This window comes from Ammodytes marinus (genome assembly GCF_949987685.1).
Source record: "Ammodytes marinus genome assembly, chromosome: 21".
Lineage (NCBI taxonomy): Eukaryota > Metazoa > Chordata > Actinopteri > Uranoscopiformes > Ammodytidae > Ammodytes > Ammodytes marinus.
The window spans coordinates 8,570,558-8,588,057 of NC_137225.1; the positions used below are offsets into that span (position 1 = coordinate 8,570,558).

The 17,500-nt window shown below is 43.2% G+C and overlaps 1 protein-coding gene across 1 annotated transcript in view; it reads right to left on the reverse strand.

Annotated features, from left to right (window-relative positions):
• Window positions 1-17,500, reverse strand: part of LOC307267779 (uncharacterized protein) — a 61,732-nt gene that overhangs the window by 11,680 nt on the left and 32,552 nt on the right. Inside the window, exon 4 of the mRNA XM_080050174.1 lies at window positions 3,171-3,289. Coding sequence (XP_079906300.1) covers window positions 3,171-3,289 — 119 coding nt within the window. The remainder of the gene's footprint in view (window positions 1-3,170; window positions 3,290-17,500) is intronic.

Genomic DNA, 17,500 nt, shown 5'->3' on the forward strand with positions numbered 1-17,500 from the left:
AGGTTCTAGGCGGTGCAGATGCAGATGTTGTTTGACAAGGTCAGCTGGCACATGTACATGACGTACAGGGGGAGCATGACACACAGACACATATTTTTCACTCCAGAAAGCACAACAAAAGAATAAAGATTCCGCCCCTTTAGTGAGAATTAACACATAACATATGCTGTAGACAACTGCATATCTGCTTTGCAAACCAATACGTTTGACTCAGCACTCACTAGGCAAGATTTGGACATCACAGATCCGTGTCTGCTTGTCAGAAAATAAAAAAAGGAATACAGCACCTTTTGGACCGCTCTGAAACTTGTGAAATGAAGACACGTGTAATATAGTGGTCACTTGAGACTCTACAAACATCTGGTAACTTCATGTCGGGGCCAAATCAAATATATTTATAAAAACTGAGGAATTCTGTTCAAGTCCAACACGTCAATGCTGAACATATCAAAATTCCTGGTTTTCAGGCAAAGAATTTGACTATCTGGGATCTTCACTGTATGGAAACCATGTGTCTAGGGACACATGAGGTGCTCAAGCGCTGCAGCATTTAGCTGCACAATGGAGCCCAAAGCTGTGATTGTGCTTGTCTAATTTAGATATGTCACCTTAATTCATATACAGTACATTACAGTGTACCCCAAGATGTTACAGAGCTCGCCTTCAACAAGCAGTTGGAATGTACGACTCAGTGTTTTGGGAACTAGAGAAGCTGGTCAAACAAAGGACATGAAAGCGGCCTCAAGCCTTAAGCCTTCATGGCCAAAACAAAGGCCAACATTTACATGTTGAGTTCATTTTGGGTTGTATAGCCAGTTCACCTTTCCCCATTCCTCTTCCAAGGCCCTGAAATGCCACAGTAAACTTCTGCAACCGACTTTGACATTTTTATTATTCTGGAACAACTAGACCACGGAATTGTGACCTGAACAAGTGTGTGCAGGCAGAAAACCATAAATGTTTAGGCTGATTGCCGTAATTGGCTTTCCAAAATGGAATGTTTGGCAAATATCTTTTACGGTGCATTTATTTTTCACCTTTACCATCATGGGAACACTGATCATTTATGTTGGAATTAGACAGGCCATTTACAGTGTATTTAACAGATACAGAGCTGGAAAGAAAAACTGTCCTATATACTAACTATAATAACAACTACTCAACTGCCAAACTCCAAACCAAGTAAGAGACTTTTAAACGTCTATTTTAAAGTAGGAAAATAGCATCAGGTAGACAAAAAGAAAAAGTAAGAAATAAATACTATATGATATTGGACTGACTGCGCTTGCATGCTGTTTTTGTGTGTGTTTTCTCCATTCACATTCTCCTGCAGTTCCTTGCATACTAAAGCCTTTAGGTAATGGAAACAGGCACCTGCTGCTGGCTCGCTCCGCCACATATCTGCAACTACGACGCCCCCGGCTCCCATAACCACCCTTGGGAGACTGAAAGCTTTGACTTACAAGTCTTAAGAGGCGCTTTGCACGCAGAGCCCAAAATAAAATATTGGTTGACTAGATTTGGAAGGCAACGGCAAAGGGAGGGGAGGAGGCAGTGGTGGTGGTGGTGGGGCGTCCTTGTCTCATTGTTTTCGACAGGGTTTCTTTGGTTTTTCTCTATGTCTGGCTGTCAGAGGGAGATGAAAGCACTGATGATGAGGTCACACACAAAAATGGAGACCTTCTGCCACCAGGGAACACACCCACATTCTACACAGACACACACACACTCAGACACACACTCACACACTAACGTTGGAATAATAAGGGATTCCGATGCGTACAAAGAAATGCAAGCACACCAAATACACTTTCTCTCAAACACACACCCACATACACACACACACACACACACACACACACACACACACACACACACACACACACATATATACACATACACACACTTCTGTCTCTATCCCTCTCTTGGGATCCCATCAGCATAACAACTAATGCACAGTTTGCGGTGAGGCCTGGTCCAGGTTGTGTCACGCAAAGGGAGGCGGCCCATCACTACGGTCAATCTATCCTTTTGTTTGGCGGCCCATTGAGACAACCTAACGCGTTAACAGAAGCATCAGTGGATCAGCTCAGTAATCCACAGTCTATGTGTGTGTGTGTGTGTGTGTGTGTGTGTGTGCGTGTGTGCAGAGTTGTTGGACGACGATCAGTGTCATAATTTGTTGTTTGACAGATCATCATTGGGATATTGAGTGTGAAGAGATGATCTGATGCTCAAGCGATTCCCACGCAGTGTTGCTTATTGTGTCTGATTAGGACACACTGTCTGCTCTGATGCCTGCAACTGAAACACTTTCTAGGAACTTAGCTATTAGTTAATTATTTCATTTATAGTTTGGTAGCTTATAAATAATAATTAATGTAAAATAAATTCAAATTATGAATGGTGTAAATTCACACGTTATTGGTCACAGCCAACTTAAAGTGGGTGATCCAATATCATGTTTAAATAACTACTTGTACAACCCTAAAATATATATGTATGCAGTGCACTTATAATTAATCTTCAAATAGTCGTTCAAATCTCATTAAAGGTCTTAGGTCAACTGACAAAAAAATAATCTTTTAGTTGCTCTGATTGCTGTTGACAGCCTTGGTGTGCTCTTCGCACTCTCTTCTGCTCACTTTCACACAGGGACCACATGCGTTCAGACAGAGACGCACTCACACAGACACACACACACACACATACCTACACACACACACACACACACACACACACACACACACACACACACACACACACACACACACACACACACACACACACACACACTCACACACACTTGACTGGCTGTTCAAGCCGCCAGCGTGTGTGAGTCCCCACCTCCTCCATCAGCTCTGGCACTCCCGTCTCACCCCTATGTCACGCAACACCACAGCTCTGCAAAGGAGGTCGGGCCAAAGGGCGAAGGGCACACACGCATACACACAAAAAGCCCTCCCTCCCCTCTTCCCAATTCACACTCACTCCGTCACTCAGACACAAAAGGCCCCCTGATGGCGAGCTACTGAGCACCTCATAAACAGTGATGCGCAGAACGGACACACAATACTTTAGGTTCAAGTGAACATGAACAGGGGTTGCACACACACAAATATTCCAACAAGATACACAACCAAACATCCAGAAAACATGCGGTGTCTTACTTCAAGGAGGAGGCCGCTCTCATTGATGCCGTTGCCCAGTGGAGGGCTCTCTTTCCTGGACTCAGGGTTAGAGGATGTTGTGCTGATGCTCTGCTTCCTGGACGGCTTCTCTTGGGTCACTATGAAAAAAAAATAGAAACAAAAGCATGAATGGGCTTGAAAAACAATATACTCATGGGGCGACTCGTGCATTTGTTTGTTACAAGTGCAGGGGAAAATGAAAAGAGCAGCCAAAAAACAAAAGTCATACTTTAATGGTAATATAATACTTCTACTGATTATAGAGATATATGCTCTTCTTCTGTCAAGGTCTGGAAAGTAAACACACATTCACACAGGTCAAATTCTTGACCTTTATATTAGGTGCAGTCCTCACAATGTCAACAAAGGAAAACGCTCACACTGATAACAACAAATTATTCTTTCTTCTACAATATGCTTGGGAATTCTCCCACAACTTCGAACGAAATGGCAATGAGAGAGCTAGACGGGCACTCAAAAACATGTGGTTGACACATTAACAGTATCAGTCTCCTTTTACACTGCGCTAACACCAGGTATTAGCCAGCGCGGTGGGCCCTTCCAATAAGACAAAAACAGAGGGAGAATTTCGTGACTTTACCGGATTCCACTCACACGATATAGCCACACACACACGCGCACGCACACACACACACACACACACACACACACACACACACACACACACACACACACATAGTGGGGTGGAAGACAGCAACTGGGACGTCTGGTTGAGTGGCGTGAACTGATTGACCAAAAACATAAAGAGCGAATCCATAGATGCCACACATGCTTGTGCAACTTTGAACAAATGAAGTTTGAAGTGATTGTTGTGATTCTAGTATAATATGCTGATTAAGACAGAAGGTGTATTTGGTGACAATTATCTTGTTTAAGAGGTTCCCATAATCAAAAGTGACATCGGCAAGAGGTTTTAATTGATTTAAACAGGATTTTAAATGCCAAGAGGAGGATTGCTTGTTACACTTGACTTCAACAACATTTTTCCACTAATAAGATTCTGTAAAGACAAGCCTCAGCCTTCTTGAAGTCTCCTTGAGAAAACATTTAAAAGCTTTCCCGTTTCAGTGCTGCCATACCTTATCCCGAAGCAAAATGAAGAATACTTTATTTCGATATATTCCAATTCAACAACAATTTTTCCCACTTGAAAGATGCAGAAAATCCTTATCTCAGTTTTCACTTTCACTCTGTACGGCAATTCAAGACAGTCTTTCACCCCTCTCTTGCTCCTTTGTTCTATCTCATATTTAATAAAGCAGCTATATCTACTAAAGGTATAAAAATATCACAAGGACAGTAAGTCACGCTATGCTCTATATACTATATATGCATATACTATGTTATTACCGCCTTAGAGTAAGGCTTACCTACCACCATGCCAGTAGTTGTGTATACACACAATTAGCCTATACGAGTGGGGTGGCGTGCAGAAGCATCACATGTGCAATCGGTGACGTGGTGTGTTGCGTGTTGGATGCATGTTTGCGTGTTTCTCTTATGGGTGTGCTGTCAGGGGGCATGTGGCTCACTCCAAGAGATCAGCCCTACGCTCCGTCACTCATTGTAGCAGGCAAAGATTAGTCACGCAACACACACCATAGCCTCATTATGAAAACCTATCTAAGTATGGATGGGTGTACCTTCCGATAGAGTCCCCCCACCCCAACGGATAACCCCATTACTGCTTCAATCAACCCCCCCCCCACCACCACAACTATCTTCATCCCTCCCCCCTATCAACCCATCCTCCACCCTCCTCCTCCTCAACTCTCCACCCTTTTTCTTTTGTTCAACTCGACATCGCAGGCGATCTACAACCGATATCGTGATGCCCGGAACAACATCCCTTGTCTTAATTCCCCCCTCTTCAGCACGCAAAGCTAATTCGCACGCTATTTTTTAAATTCATCTATACTTTTTTTTCTACGCCTTTATTTTTCTTCACGGTTCATCATATATTGCTACAACAACAGTTTTTATTCAAGCTTTATGGGTAAAAAAAGAAGAAGCTGGTGACTGCCATGAGGCCATGACAGACGGGCTTGGTAAACTCATAAATGCCGTTAAGTAAATAACCTTAAATTATTTGTCATCACCTCCGCTAGGCTAGGTGAAAACACATACAAGCAAATAGACTCCAGACAGCAACACACACACACATACACACACACACACACAAACACACACACGCACACGCACACACACACACACACACACACACACACACACACACACACACACACTCACTCAAAGCCAATCTCTTCAATCACCGCAAAATCATCCAACCAGTGGAAAGTAGTGCGGGTGGGAAATGAATCTAATAGGCCTCTTTATTTCCCTCCTTCAACGCCTCATGTATTTTTGTTTTCTCTCTTACGACATGCCGTTTGGAGAGGATGCTGCGTCAGGAAAGACAAACACGCGAGATGATTAATTATCGGCACCGGCACTTCCTTCTGCCAACAATGCCGGCCCTTTTTATTCACCGTCGCCCCGTGTCTTCAGCTTTTGCTTTTCTTTGCCCCCTTATTTTCAACCTGCTCTGGTTCTAAAAAGGAAAACAGAGTAGGTAATGCTGAGGCGTTTATGTGCTCTGTCTGAGTGTGACAAGTAAAAATAAGTGACAGGTAAAGGGGATGTAGATGCTGCCAAAGGGTGAGGCTGGAAGTGTCTTGAAGCTTTGAGTCTACCTTTCCACTTCCCCTTGGTACACATAATAAGAGGACCACCCGCCAAATGTTATAGGCTAAAATGTGCTTCAGTTTGCACAATGGAATTCACAATTGTCCCAGGACCTTTTTCGCTATTGGCTCGGAGAACACCTTGGACGAGTCACAGAGGAAGCTGCAATGACATTACACGAGTTGGATTTGTCGAAATGAAAGATGATCTTTTATTACTGTCAGGGAAATGATCTGTACAGACGGGGTTTGTAAAATCTAATAAGATTCACAAGTGATTGCTTTAGACCAAAATAATCATTTATGGTGTTCCCTGTCAGAGTGAATGAAAGCAGATACATGTGTCCCTCTTCTGGAAAAAACTTTCACTGCTGCTTGGGACAACAGAAGGGAGTGCAGAGGCATAAAAAATAGTGTGTGAGTGCATGTACAATGTGAGTTTAGGACAAAGGCCCTTATCAATCAGGTGTCCACTATTGCAACCTCTAGGCGGTGAGGTGTGTTTGGCCATATACAGTAGCATACGGCCGCGTACAGCCCAGCCTGGGTGTGTCCCACTGTTTTCAACACCATCTATTTTAAAGCCACTTCCTCCTACAATATCAATGACAGAAAAAAAAGAGAAATATGAAGAGAAAAGAGAGAAGAGAAAGAGGAAAGGGGGGTGGGTGGAGGGATGTCCCTGTGGGCCAACATAGTGTCACTGACATGCTTTTACTCTGGAGATAATGGAGGTAAAACACAAAGAAATGTCTCACACACAATGGTGAAAAACGCAAAGATGAATATTTCAATGCAATCCCATACATTAGAGCATTGGATACAATGGTGGCATGGCAAGACCTTATGCTGAAGAGCGCTTCCAAAGAGTTTTGCACGACTATGAGCGCTTTATAAGTCGCGAGTACACGAGTAGCATGCATTTTGATCTGCATGGAAGGTAAGACTTCAGGTCCACTCTTTATCTCATGCTCCTGTCCAGAGAGATATGCGGTGAGGAGCAGTTAAGCGTTCATACATGGCTGCTCATATAGACACAACACCGACTGCCACACCGTTTTATCATGGGACCTACCAGCCTGCATGTATGCATGGAAGCATGCTCCTCTACAGTCAAACAGGTGGTTATTGCTGTTTTTTTGTGTGTGTGTGTAGACATTTCATTATTTGATAGAGACGATTGTCTGAAATGACATTCTACTTGAGGATATACAAAATTCAAAAAGCAGTGGTGGAATGTGACTATTACATTTTGAAGCTACGGTTACTAGTGATTTTACATCCAAGCATAAAAGAAGTATGACACACTGTTGCAGATTCAACTTCCCAACAGCCTTTAAAGTCACTCAAAATATCTCTAACATTACCAGGTACAAAAGTCAAAAGCTACTTTATACACATTGATGCAATACTGATCCAATGTTAACACCTGCAGGGGGCAAATTGTACTAGTAATTATTGCAATATTGCTACCTCTACTAAATCTGAATGTTTTCTCCACCACTGGAAAGAAAGTAAAATTGTCCAAACTAGTAAGAACAAATTAAGTTTTCTCTGTCAAAGGAAAAGTCATCCGTTTTTCAAATGTCTCAATTATCTGAGTGACACACAAACGCATCCATGTGATCTCTCTGATTTCAGCCGCATGGGTGCCATCTTTTGGCAGACGATTGTCTGCTGTGTTTGTGTGTGTTTGTTTGGTAAAGACCAGCTCCAGACCTGAAGACATGAGCGCTGTGCAGCACAGCAGTCCCTCCCCTCCCACAAGGCTTGCGTGAGTAGAGAAAAACTGTGTGTGTGTGCATATGTGTGTGTGTTGAGGTTGGGGTTGGCATACAGCCACTTCCTTTGCCTATTCCCGCCCCTTTCCCTCAGCGCTCTTCTTCTCTGTCCCTCTCTCTCTCTGTCTCTCTCTCTGTCTCTCTGTCTCTCTCTCTCTCTCTCTCTGCAGGCACAGGAAATCCACAGCAGAGAGAGCAACATCAACACACACACACACACACAGAGAAAGAGAGAGAGAGAGGAGCTGGCTGATCAAGGGCTGGTTGTCACGCGAGCGAGCCGTCTGTCAATCTCCTCCCCCCTTCCTCCTGACAGGGTGCTGGCAGCCGGCCAGGGCCTTGCGTGCAAGCCGGCGAGCCACATTAGCCCATAAAGAATTTCATAATAGCAACAGCTGTTAAATATTGATGACTGCTGGCAAGCGCTCAATGGTGCTCCTCAAAAAGGTTAAGCCTGCACTGTAATGGAAGCTAATACTTCATTATGCCACAGATCAAATGTCCGGATCTCGCCCGGTCCAAATCCAACTCCAACCGTTTCAACTTCTTTCTTGTTTTTTGCCGTGTGCCCAATTCAGATAGAAAAAAAACATTTACTAGGAGAAAGTTTTATAAGATTTTCATAACTTTCTGAAGACAGACAGAAGCCCTTTCCACTTGTTTAAACTCTTGTTCCAGCTGATGGGTACACACAGAACTCCTCCAACTACAATCATTGGATCTTTAATCATCCTTGATTCCAATATTAACATTTGGATTGAGGTCCATAATCTTTGTGATATTGAGTTTGACAAGAACCTTTTGTTTCCGCTGTGACACAAAAGATTACATTCGGGACAGACTGCCAGGATTTAGAGCGATTCAATTCACTTTGATAGCAAAACAACATGTACAAAAAGTACTTTTATTGGAAGCAGGTCAGGAATCACCAATATTCATCATTCGGAGGAGATTAAAACATGAGCGAGCAAGGGTTTTATATTTTTTTTTCGTGAAGAGAGTGCATGGAATGCTCCTGAGGGGAAGTCTATCTTTGCAGTAGGCTAAAAAAAATCAATTCCTGAATAGAACACAAAAGGCCTTGGTTATGTGCCTAGATACTGAAGTGAAGGGGAAGTGATATTATGACAGAGCAAATAGGATCACAGAGACTGGAGGTCGGGATGTAAACTCAATTGTTTCCACTTCTCTGTTTTGGTTGGCAAGCACAGGCACATAGTCACCATGTTGCACAGGAGTAATACATCTCGACACATGAGCCCTCGGGCAAAACAAACTTGTATGGCAACTAACAGTGTATATACAGCTACTGTATGTGGCCTGACTTAACGGCACATCATAAAACCATGGCGCCATGCACACACACATACACACACACGCACACACACGCTGAAGGACTATTATACAAATCATAATATAAAAGGCAATCTAGATGCTTCTATAAATAGTGGAACATGACTGATTGTGGCGCACATGTTTTATGTGAGCACGTTTGTCTGCTGAGAAAAAAAAGGGTTTTCTGATGAACCCGATTTGAAGAGCGCCACACATGCAGAGCCAGCTTAAAGGGCTGTCTAAACACTCCTAAATTAAGATTGTCAGGCCTTGGGAAAATGAACCACAACATAAGGCCAACATGGTGCCATATTTATACAGACAATTAGAAAAACTAACACATATGCAAATGGACCGAGGCTCAAGGAGAATATGCCTCAGCGTGAAATCATTACACACACACACACATGCACACACACACACATACACACACACAGGCTGCACTCAGGCATGTGTTGCGTGAGAAGAGCCAGTTATGCAGGAAAGCTTATAATTTGACTGTACCCAAATGAATGAAACAGTGTATGTTTCAAAGTGAAGACAACAAGACTGTCCATTTCTAATGCAGTTGCCTGGGATGTGTCAGCCGAACATGGACCCAGGCTCCAAGTCTCCTCAGAGGGGGTGAAATCAGGACACAAACGCCTTGATGAGTCACCTACATCCCAACAATAACCCTGCCTGGAGGCCGAAGGAAAACACACGCGTACACACATACACACACACACCGCATGTACAGCTCTGCAGCAGTGGTAGAAACAAACACACACACTGGAAGTATACAGTATGTTGCAGGATTTCAGAGGAAACTCCATTGTTAAGCCTGTTCTCCCCACTCTTCAGCTTGTCTCCTGTGCTTCTATATTTACCTCAAACTTCCTCTGATAGGCTCATTCAAATAGTGACATAATTCATTTCCTTTTTGGCGGGGGGTTGGGGACCTTAGTGTCCAGACATACTTTGACATACTTTGAAAACTATGGACATTAAAGCGAGTAACCTTTCTAACATTCTCAAGCAGCATCTATATATGAGGTTAGAGTAAGTTTTTTTCCATGTTCAGCCAACTGTAAAATGAATAGTAACAACCGATAATGGAATATTTGTGCCATGCATGCATAAGAGTGCAACATTCACATCTGAGATAAGCTCCTGCATGCATGCTATATGTGTTTGCGTGGTTGCTCCAGAAATAGCTTTTCCTTTGCCTGAAGATGGTTGTGGCTTGTTGCTCTCACAAGGAGCTGGTGGTTAATAAAAGTTGCATTCAAGAACCCCACCTGGCCACAATAAAGGCACGAGCCTTCTATTTCTGTACTCGCACAATCTCTGTTTTCACAAGCAGCCTGAGATTCAAGGGGCTCAAAATGAACATACGGCCTGTGCTCCTAAACTGTAAACTTTATGTGCACATTCGCCCGTCGCTGTGAAACCCATCACACCATATGTGAGTGTAATTAGCAATACATGGGAAATGCAAACCCTCAACAGAGTTGCCATGAGAGGCGAAATTAAAATAAATGAATCAAATATAATTGGAAATACAGGAGGAAAGAGAGGGATGAAGAGGGAGATGAAGAGGGAGATGAAAAGCAAAAGACTGACAAGGGATAAATATGTTTTAGTTCCTCAAAAGGAAGAGTCATTACGTTCCAGGCCTCGCTCCAAAAAGTCTAAAGTAAATTCACTTACAAACGTAATGCGGAGCTCAGGACGGTTGGCTCACAATGTATAGAATAAACAAGCATTAAGTGTTTATTTTACAGCCCGTCCTGCACTGTTTACCGCGGCAACTGAGTTGTTCATTACAAACCGCAGCCGTGCTCTCCAGTTGATTCATACTGAAAAAGAAGAAAATACTTTGGTACTCAGGGAATAACTATTAGTTTTTCTTCCCCCTGTGTTTTGGTCTCGCTGCATTCCTGCTTGCGAGGGGAGGAGGGCTTTACTGTCTGCAGCACCACATGCACCTCCACTTTAGCAAACCGCTGGCTCTGTGTCTTGTGCCAACTAATGTCACTCACGTAATTCAACGGAACAGGAGAGAGAGAAGCACAACAAGCCCCTCCTGTACTCTCCTCCCCGTGGGCCACTCAGAGGCAATCATCGCCTGTTCTGTGGTCACTGTGAACAGAACATTCAACAGGTTTTTCTGTTTTTATTTCAAAAAAGAAACGGCACCTTCATGATACGTTGATTTCATCACTGATCCTATTAGCTTTTCTTTTTTTTATCCATAAAGCCTCTCTCCATAACAGAGGGTAATCTGTTAAAAAGATTATGGTGCCGTTTCGCCCCATTGAGTCAAATAATAATGGGCAGATGGTCCCTCAGGCTGAATCCATATGGGAGGGAAACGACACTAATGCTGCTGTAGCACGCAATGCTAAACAAATGCTAACCACCGAGGCGCAGTGGAGGGGAGTTCTTTACGACCTCAACAAGTTGTTCTCATGTGCCGAACTTTTTACTCAAGGAGGCATCGTTTTAGTGGAAGTGAGTACAAAGAGGAGGCTGACATTATGCACTAATGAGGGAAGTTGTACCGAGTTCAATGGAAGAGCCTGGTAATGCAGACGTAGCATGCGATGTTGACCGTGACACAAGGGTGAAAGAGTGCAGTGTAGAAGTCCTTCACTTTGCTGAAACACTGCTAGTGCAAAACATCACTGTACTGTAAAAAAAAAAAAAAAAGCATCGAAGCAAAGAATTGGTTTATTAAGCCCTAGATGTGGGGGAATCTACTCAACCTAAACCAACAGATAATCCTGCAGTTTTTAAGGAACATATATATAAATATATAAACATGTCTGTTTGTGCAGTATGCCTCTTGCAGAATTGACAGCTAAACACTGCATACACACACACAGGAAGGCCCACCAATGTGTAATTGAGTAAAAGGCCCACCGATGTGTAATTAAATGTGTGTGTGGTGGTTAATGTGTCCAAGGTTGAGGGGGATCAAGTGATAGCAATGATGCTGATCATGCCTTATGCATGACAGCCATTAACTTGTCAGTCAGCAGACACTATCAGAGGTGTTTTGTATCCACTGTGCTTGTGTGTGTGTGTGTGTGTGTGTGTGTGTGTGTGTGTGTGTGTGTGTGTGTGTGTGTGTGTGTGTGTGTGTGTGTGTGTGTGTGTGTGTGTGTGTGTGTGTGTGTGTGTGTGCATGCGCTGGCGTGTGTGGACCGATCTGTAAAGCAGGTAATCGAGAGCAATACATAATTCAAACTATAATGCCCCGCCACAGCTCTTCATTACAAAAATTCCATCCGATTAAGATGATATTTCAAACTTCCAGCAAAAGAATTAGCAAAAAACTGCATCACCAAAAGGATTTATTTCTTGCTATGTGTCATACATTTAAAGTAATATGGATTGTGTATAATTAAGGCCTACAAGTTTCAACCATTTGATTGTACTGAGCATCCCCTGTCAGCTTCACTTTAACATGGGTGACTCAGCAAGTGCATTCCTCACCAACAACATCATTTTAGCCTCTACAATCTAGTCCTATAAACAAAATGCTAACCTAATAGTAATCTGATAACATTTCTCCTAACACCTTGCCCCTGTGTTGCAGGGCAGCAGGGAAACACTCTAAGCTCATACACCTCCCTGAGGCATCTCAACTGCATCATCCAAACTTCAAATGTGATGTCTGTCTCTAAATTTACCAAGTCAATGATAAAACCCAACATACAGAAATAATTGGTTGGATATGTCTTAAAGGGGGGACAGATTCGCAACCTAATTCAAGTGTTTGAGTTTAACATTGGCTCAAATACTTTGCGTATCAATAAAATATCACAAAAACAGTGCCAGCTTTCCAATAATAACCCTGGTATTGGCCAGCTCTGGGAGGATGACAGGAGAAGAAACAGCTAGTAAGAGGTGGGTAGAGCGAGTCATCCTTTGTCAGGTCTGGAGATATATCGTGACTGTCCACTTCACATTCTCCCATCTGTGGCCCTTGCATGTCATCACAACACTCTAATCCAAGCCTGTTTAGACCAACACTGTGTGCTCCGATCACTTCATTTGGCTCAGGGAGGCAGGACATCACCCACTGTGCTATCGCCCAGCAGGCGATATGTGTGTGTGTGTGTTTATGTGTGTTTGTGTGTGTGAGTGAGTGAAGGATACAAGGGGGCGGAGGGCTGGAAGGGGAGCGATGTTGGGATCACGCAAGCCTGCTAAAAGAGGCAAAGTCAGGAGAGAGTCACGCATGGTAGGGCTTTGCTGTAGATGCCACTCTGTCGCCACTCTACTTCCTGGCATCTGGTGTTAGCGTGATGCTACCAGTGTGTAAATGAATGTGTGTGTGTGTGTAATGTTTAATTCCCAACCAAGATTTTCAGAGTGTAAACAAACACCGACTTGTCTGCCCTCTCCAAACAGGCTGTCGCTCTGAATAGGAAGACTAGTTTTTCTCATTGCACATGCAACGCTGCCAACTGTAGCGCACACACCACCGTGTTTCCCATTGAGGGAGTATTGAATTCACTGCACGGAGGGAAGCTTGTTGACTTGAGTTAGAGGTGTGTGTGGTACGAGGAAAATGAGGGTTTTGAAGTATAGGAGTTATATGACACTGTGTCAAGGTCTCAAATTTCCATGCTGCACAATACATTAGCTTTTTATGGCCAATGTTCAGCAAATAAAACAAAGATGTCAAGACCAAAACAGACCCTGTATTGGTTACTTAACACAATGTACGTAGAAGTTGTGTCACTGTAGCAACATGGCAGTGATGCACTACAGCCAGAGGTAAAGGGGAGGATTTGAGTCATTGGTTGAGTACAGTACAGTTGTGTAATTGGGTAAGTCAGCTTTTACTTGTCACTCTTTGTGTGTGACCATGTGTATTACAGTAATAGTGTGCGTGCATATGTGTTTCACCCTGGTGATGATCTCATCACCATGTGGTTAAATCTCCTCGTCCCTCTATCTGAGATGAGACTCTGCTTCTCACGGAAGCAGAGTCGGATGCAGAAATTAGCAAGTGTGTGAGCTTGTGTGTGAGTGTGAGTGTGAGTGTGAGTGTGAGTGTGAGTGTGAGTGTGAGTGTGAGTGTGAGTGTGAGTGTGAGTGTGAGTGTGAGTGTGAGTGTGAGTGTGAGTGTGAGTGTGAGTGTGAGTGTGAGTGTGAGTGTGAGTGTGAGGAGAAAGGGAGATTGTTCTGGACAGCTAGGCAGAGTACAGTAGGCCACAGGAGGGTGAGCAGACAGAGTCTCCGTCCAATGACCCAAAAGCTTCTGTGTTACTGTATCACGCACGCAGACAAATGCAAGTATTGTATATGTTGGATTTTGGCTTCCTTTATACAAAACACAATGCTCCTTTGGAAATTAGTTTTAGTAGTTTTTGGTTATAGTTTTTAGTACACTTATAGACATCCGTGAAATGCCTGATCTATACATATCTATATCTGTTTAGCTATATTTTGCTTTCATGCACTTTGTGGAAATCTACAGATGGCAAAGAGAGACAGTGCAACGCTGACGCAAGGAATAAATGTGGAAAAAGTTTGGGAGGGAACCTTGCAGGCTAATTTGATTTATGTAAATACTGGGTAATATCCAGTAATTACATAATTAGATTTGTTAGGATTTACGTTACTTATAAAGAGTGCGTCTTTGCAAAAATCCTGGATGAAAAGCAAGATGAGATCATATGCATCTGATATTTGTTTTCAAGATGGAGATAGAAATGTAGTTAAAAAGAGTTCTTAATGTATCTGTCAGAGAAATGAAAAAGGACGAGACACAGTGGAACAGTCTTCTGGAGCTAAACATCAGGACCTAATGTGCGGCACGCTTCTCGGACTATACACTTGCAATTATCGCCTCCGCACTAATGAAACTCACATTACTCCGTGTGTCAGTAAACCACTGTTTGGGCTCGACAGCGTATAAAAAACTTCCTACGGATCGGATCTTTGGTGTCGGCCTACAGCTGAGACCTGTGGGCAACACCGCTGGACCGGTGCCCATGGCTGTGTCCGCCTCTCTGTAACTTCAGCTCTGGCTATTTCTATTCATTGATGTGAAGGGGGTTACTGACTGTGCAACTTCTAAAAACTTCCCCCTCAACTTCCTGGGGATGATGACACTTTTTCTTATCTTTTATCTCTTGTATTTTCTCACAGAAGTGTCATTTTATCAAGTCAATCAGTCGGTGGTGCTGAGTGAGATGTGACATGGCAGCTTTTATGAGACAAAAATGCTTAAGGGAACACATGCATGTGGTTTCCCAGACTCAGAAGCTAAATAAGTGGTGGTGGTGGTGGTGGTGGTTTCAACCTAATATTTAACTCAGCTAGCGTCTTCATAAATCACACATTTATAACTCACCATTCTTACTGAGAGAGAGAGAGAGATCTAATGAATAAATACATGAAAGATTGTAAAATAATCTGTGATGTATCTTTTTTTTTCTTAATAAACACAGCATGTCATTTCAGGGCAGAGAAACCGCAACTTGAGACACCTCAAACCAAACATGTCTGAAGTGCAGAACATGTGTTTTCCAAAGCAAGTTTATCATGAGCTACACTGCACTGCACTGCACTGCACTGTACTCTACTGTACGTCACTGTGCAGGCAAAGTCCCCCCAGTATTTTGTTTCTTCTGCTCGCAGCTTAAGTTTGATTTATGAGCCGGGCTACAGAAATTCCTCTGCAATAGCTTCAGGATGTCTCCAAAATAAGAGCAATATCTTTGATTTGGGGAAAGTATTAGCAGCTCAAAACATTGCATTGTCACTGTGCTCGACTCACGCGATGCAGTGCATGCCTATTTTCCTCTCCGTTGCATAAGGATGTGGCACAGTGAGTGTGGTTTGTTTTCTTGTCTTTTACTCATCAGTTCTGTTGTGAAATCTGATGAGATGAATCTCCACGATTGTCAGCTGAATAGCCTCGAAAAAGTAACCACTGTTGGATTACTGCTCCTGGGATCGTTTGAATTGATTATATTATGACATAAAGTAATTTTCATGGATTTCCATCGAGGATTTTAGTGTTCTATTATCTTAATAATGATTCTCATGCTATAATATCTTGACAAGAACTAAACAAAACAAAAATAACAAATTGGTTGACTGATAAGTAGATTGAGCAGTTGTTTCTTGAAAAGTGGGATGCCTGTGTTAAACTCTTTATTGTACAACGAAATGACTGAGCACAGAAGAGACAGAGAGAGAAACAGAGTTACAGCACAGTCACACTAAAGAGAGGTAGCCACAGGTCATTCCAGAGCCTGATACACTTAAAGTTAAGAATGCACACACACACACACACACACACACACACACACAATGCCCGCCTTAGCACATTTGCAATTTAGTCATTTAGAGTGTGTGGTGTCTTCTCAAGGATACTTCAACGGGACACACAGCTGCTGCAGGATTTGGACCGTCCGTTCTGGGGGCCATTCTCAAGTTACACACACTCTGCACACACACACACACACACACACACACACACACACACACACACCCATACACAAAATAAACACACCAAATACCCACATCCTCCTCACCCAACAACAGTACTGCAACTGTTTCTCATGTGACACGCGGGGGGTGAGCTCTTGAGCTGAGGGAGTGGTGGGGAATAGCGTGCGAAGGCCTAATACAATGTTTCAACCCCAGATGGGTCACATCAGTAGCCCGCAATCAACAAATTTGGCCCTGCCAAGTTTACACGCTTTACATGTCAGAAGGGACGGAGCAGGGGAAAGAGAGAAACCTGTTCAACCCCTCTACTCCCTTATGCTTCTTTTTATCGCCTGCCACAGCTTATAATTACTAATTACTGGGGACTGCTTTTTCCATTGTAGAAGAGAAGAGCTACAAGGGTAGAAAACCACAGTGGAACCCTAGTAGGATAAATAAAAGAGAGCTGGGTTCCTGACATGAAGGCATTTCATGGAATATTTGTAGGAATAGGTTAAGCACTACAGCTTCGTCCCTCCCGATCCACATTTCACTACAACAGGAATCGCTAAGGAAAAAGCTCTGCGGTCTGCCGATCCGTTTCCTCACCGACACCAGTGATAATTACCAGTACCTCAAAGGCATTTCAGGGTTTGGCAGAAAAACGCCTTCTGACTCTGTCAATATTGGCCAGGACGAGTCGAGAGGACACCTGGTGTGTAACTATAGACGGCTTCCTTCATGTGTTCGCAGTAGGGATGTTTAAATAAGGCTGATGATATCACTGTCTCCGGAGGTATTAAAGCTTGAAATAACAGAAAGTTTACAGCGTCCAAGCGGCGAATAATCAGTGACAAATCACACACGTGCACGCAAATGTCACACACATTGGCCTCTCTCATCTCTTAAATAGCCTGCTATAATCTGTCCATTACAAGCACAGGCACATCTAGTTTCAGACCAATATTTTTATAGTGCGCCAGGTCAGGTTGAATTCCAGCATTTCTAGAGATCTGAACCACAGATCTGCTTCAGGGATGTGCCA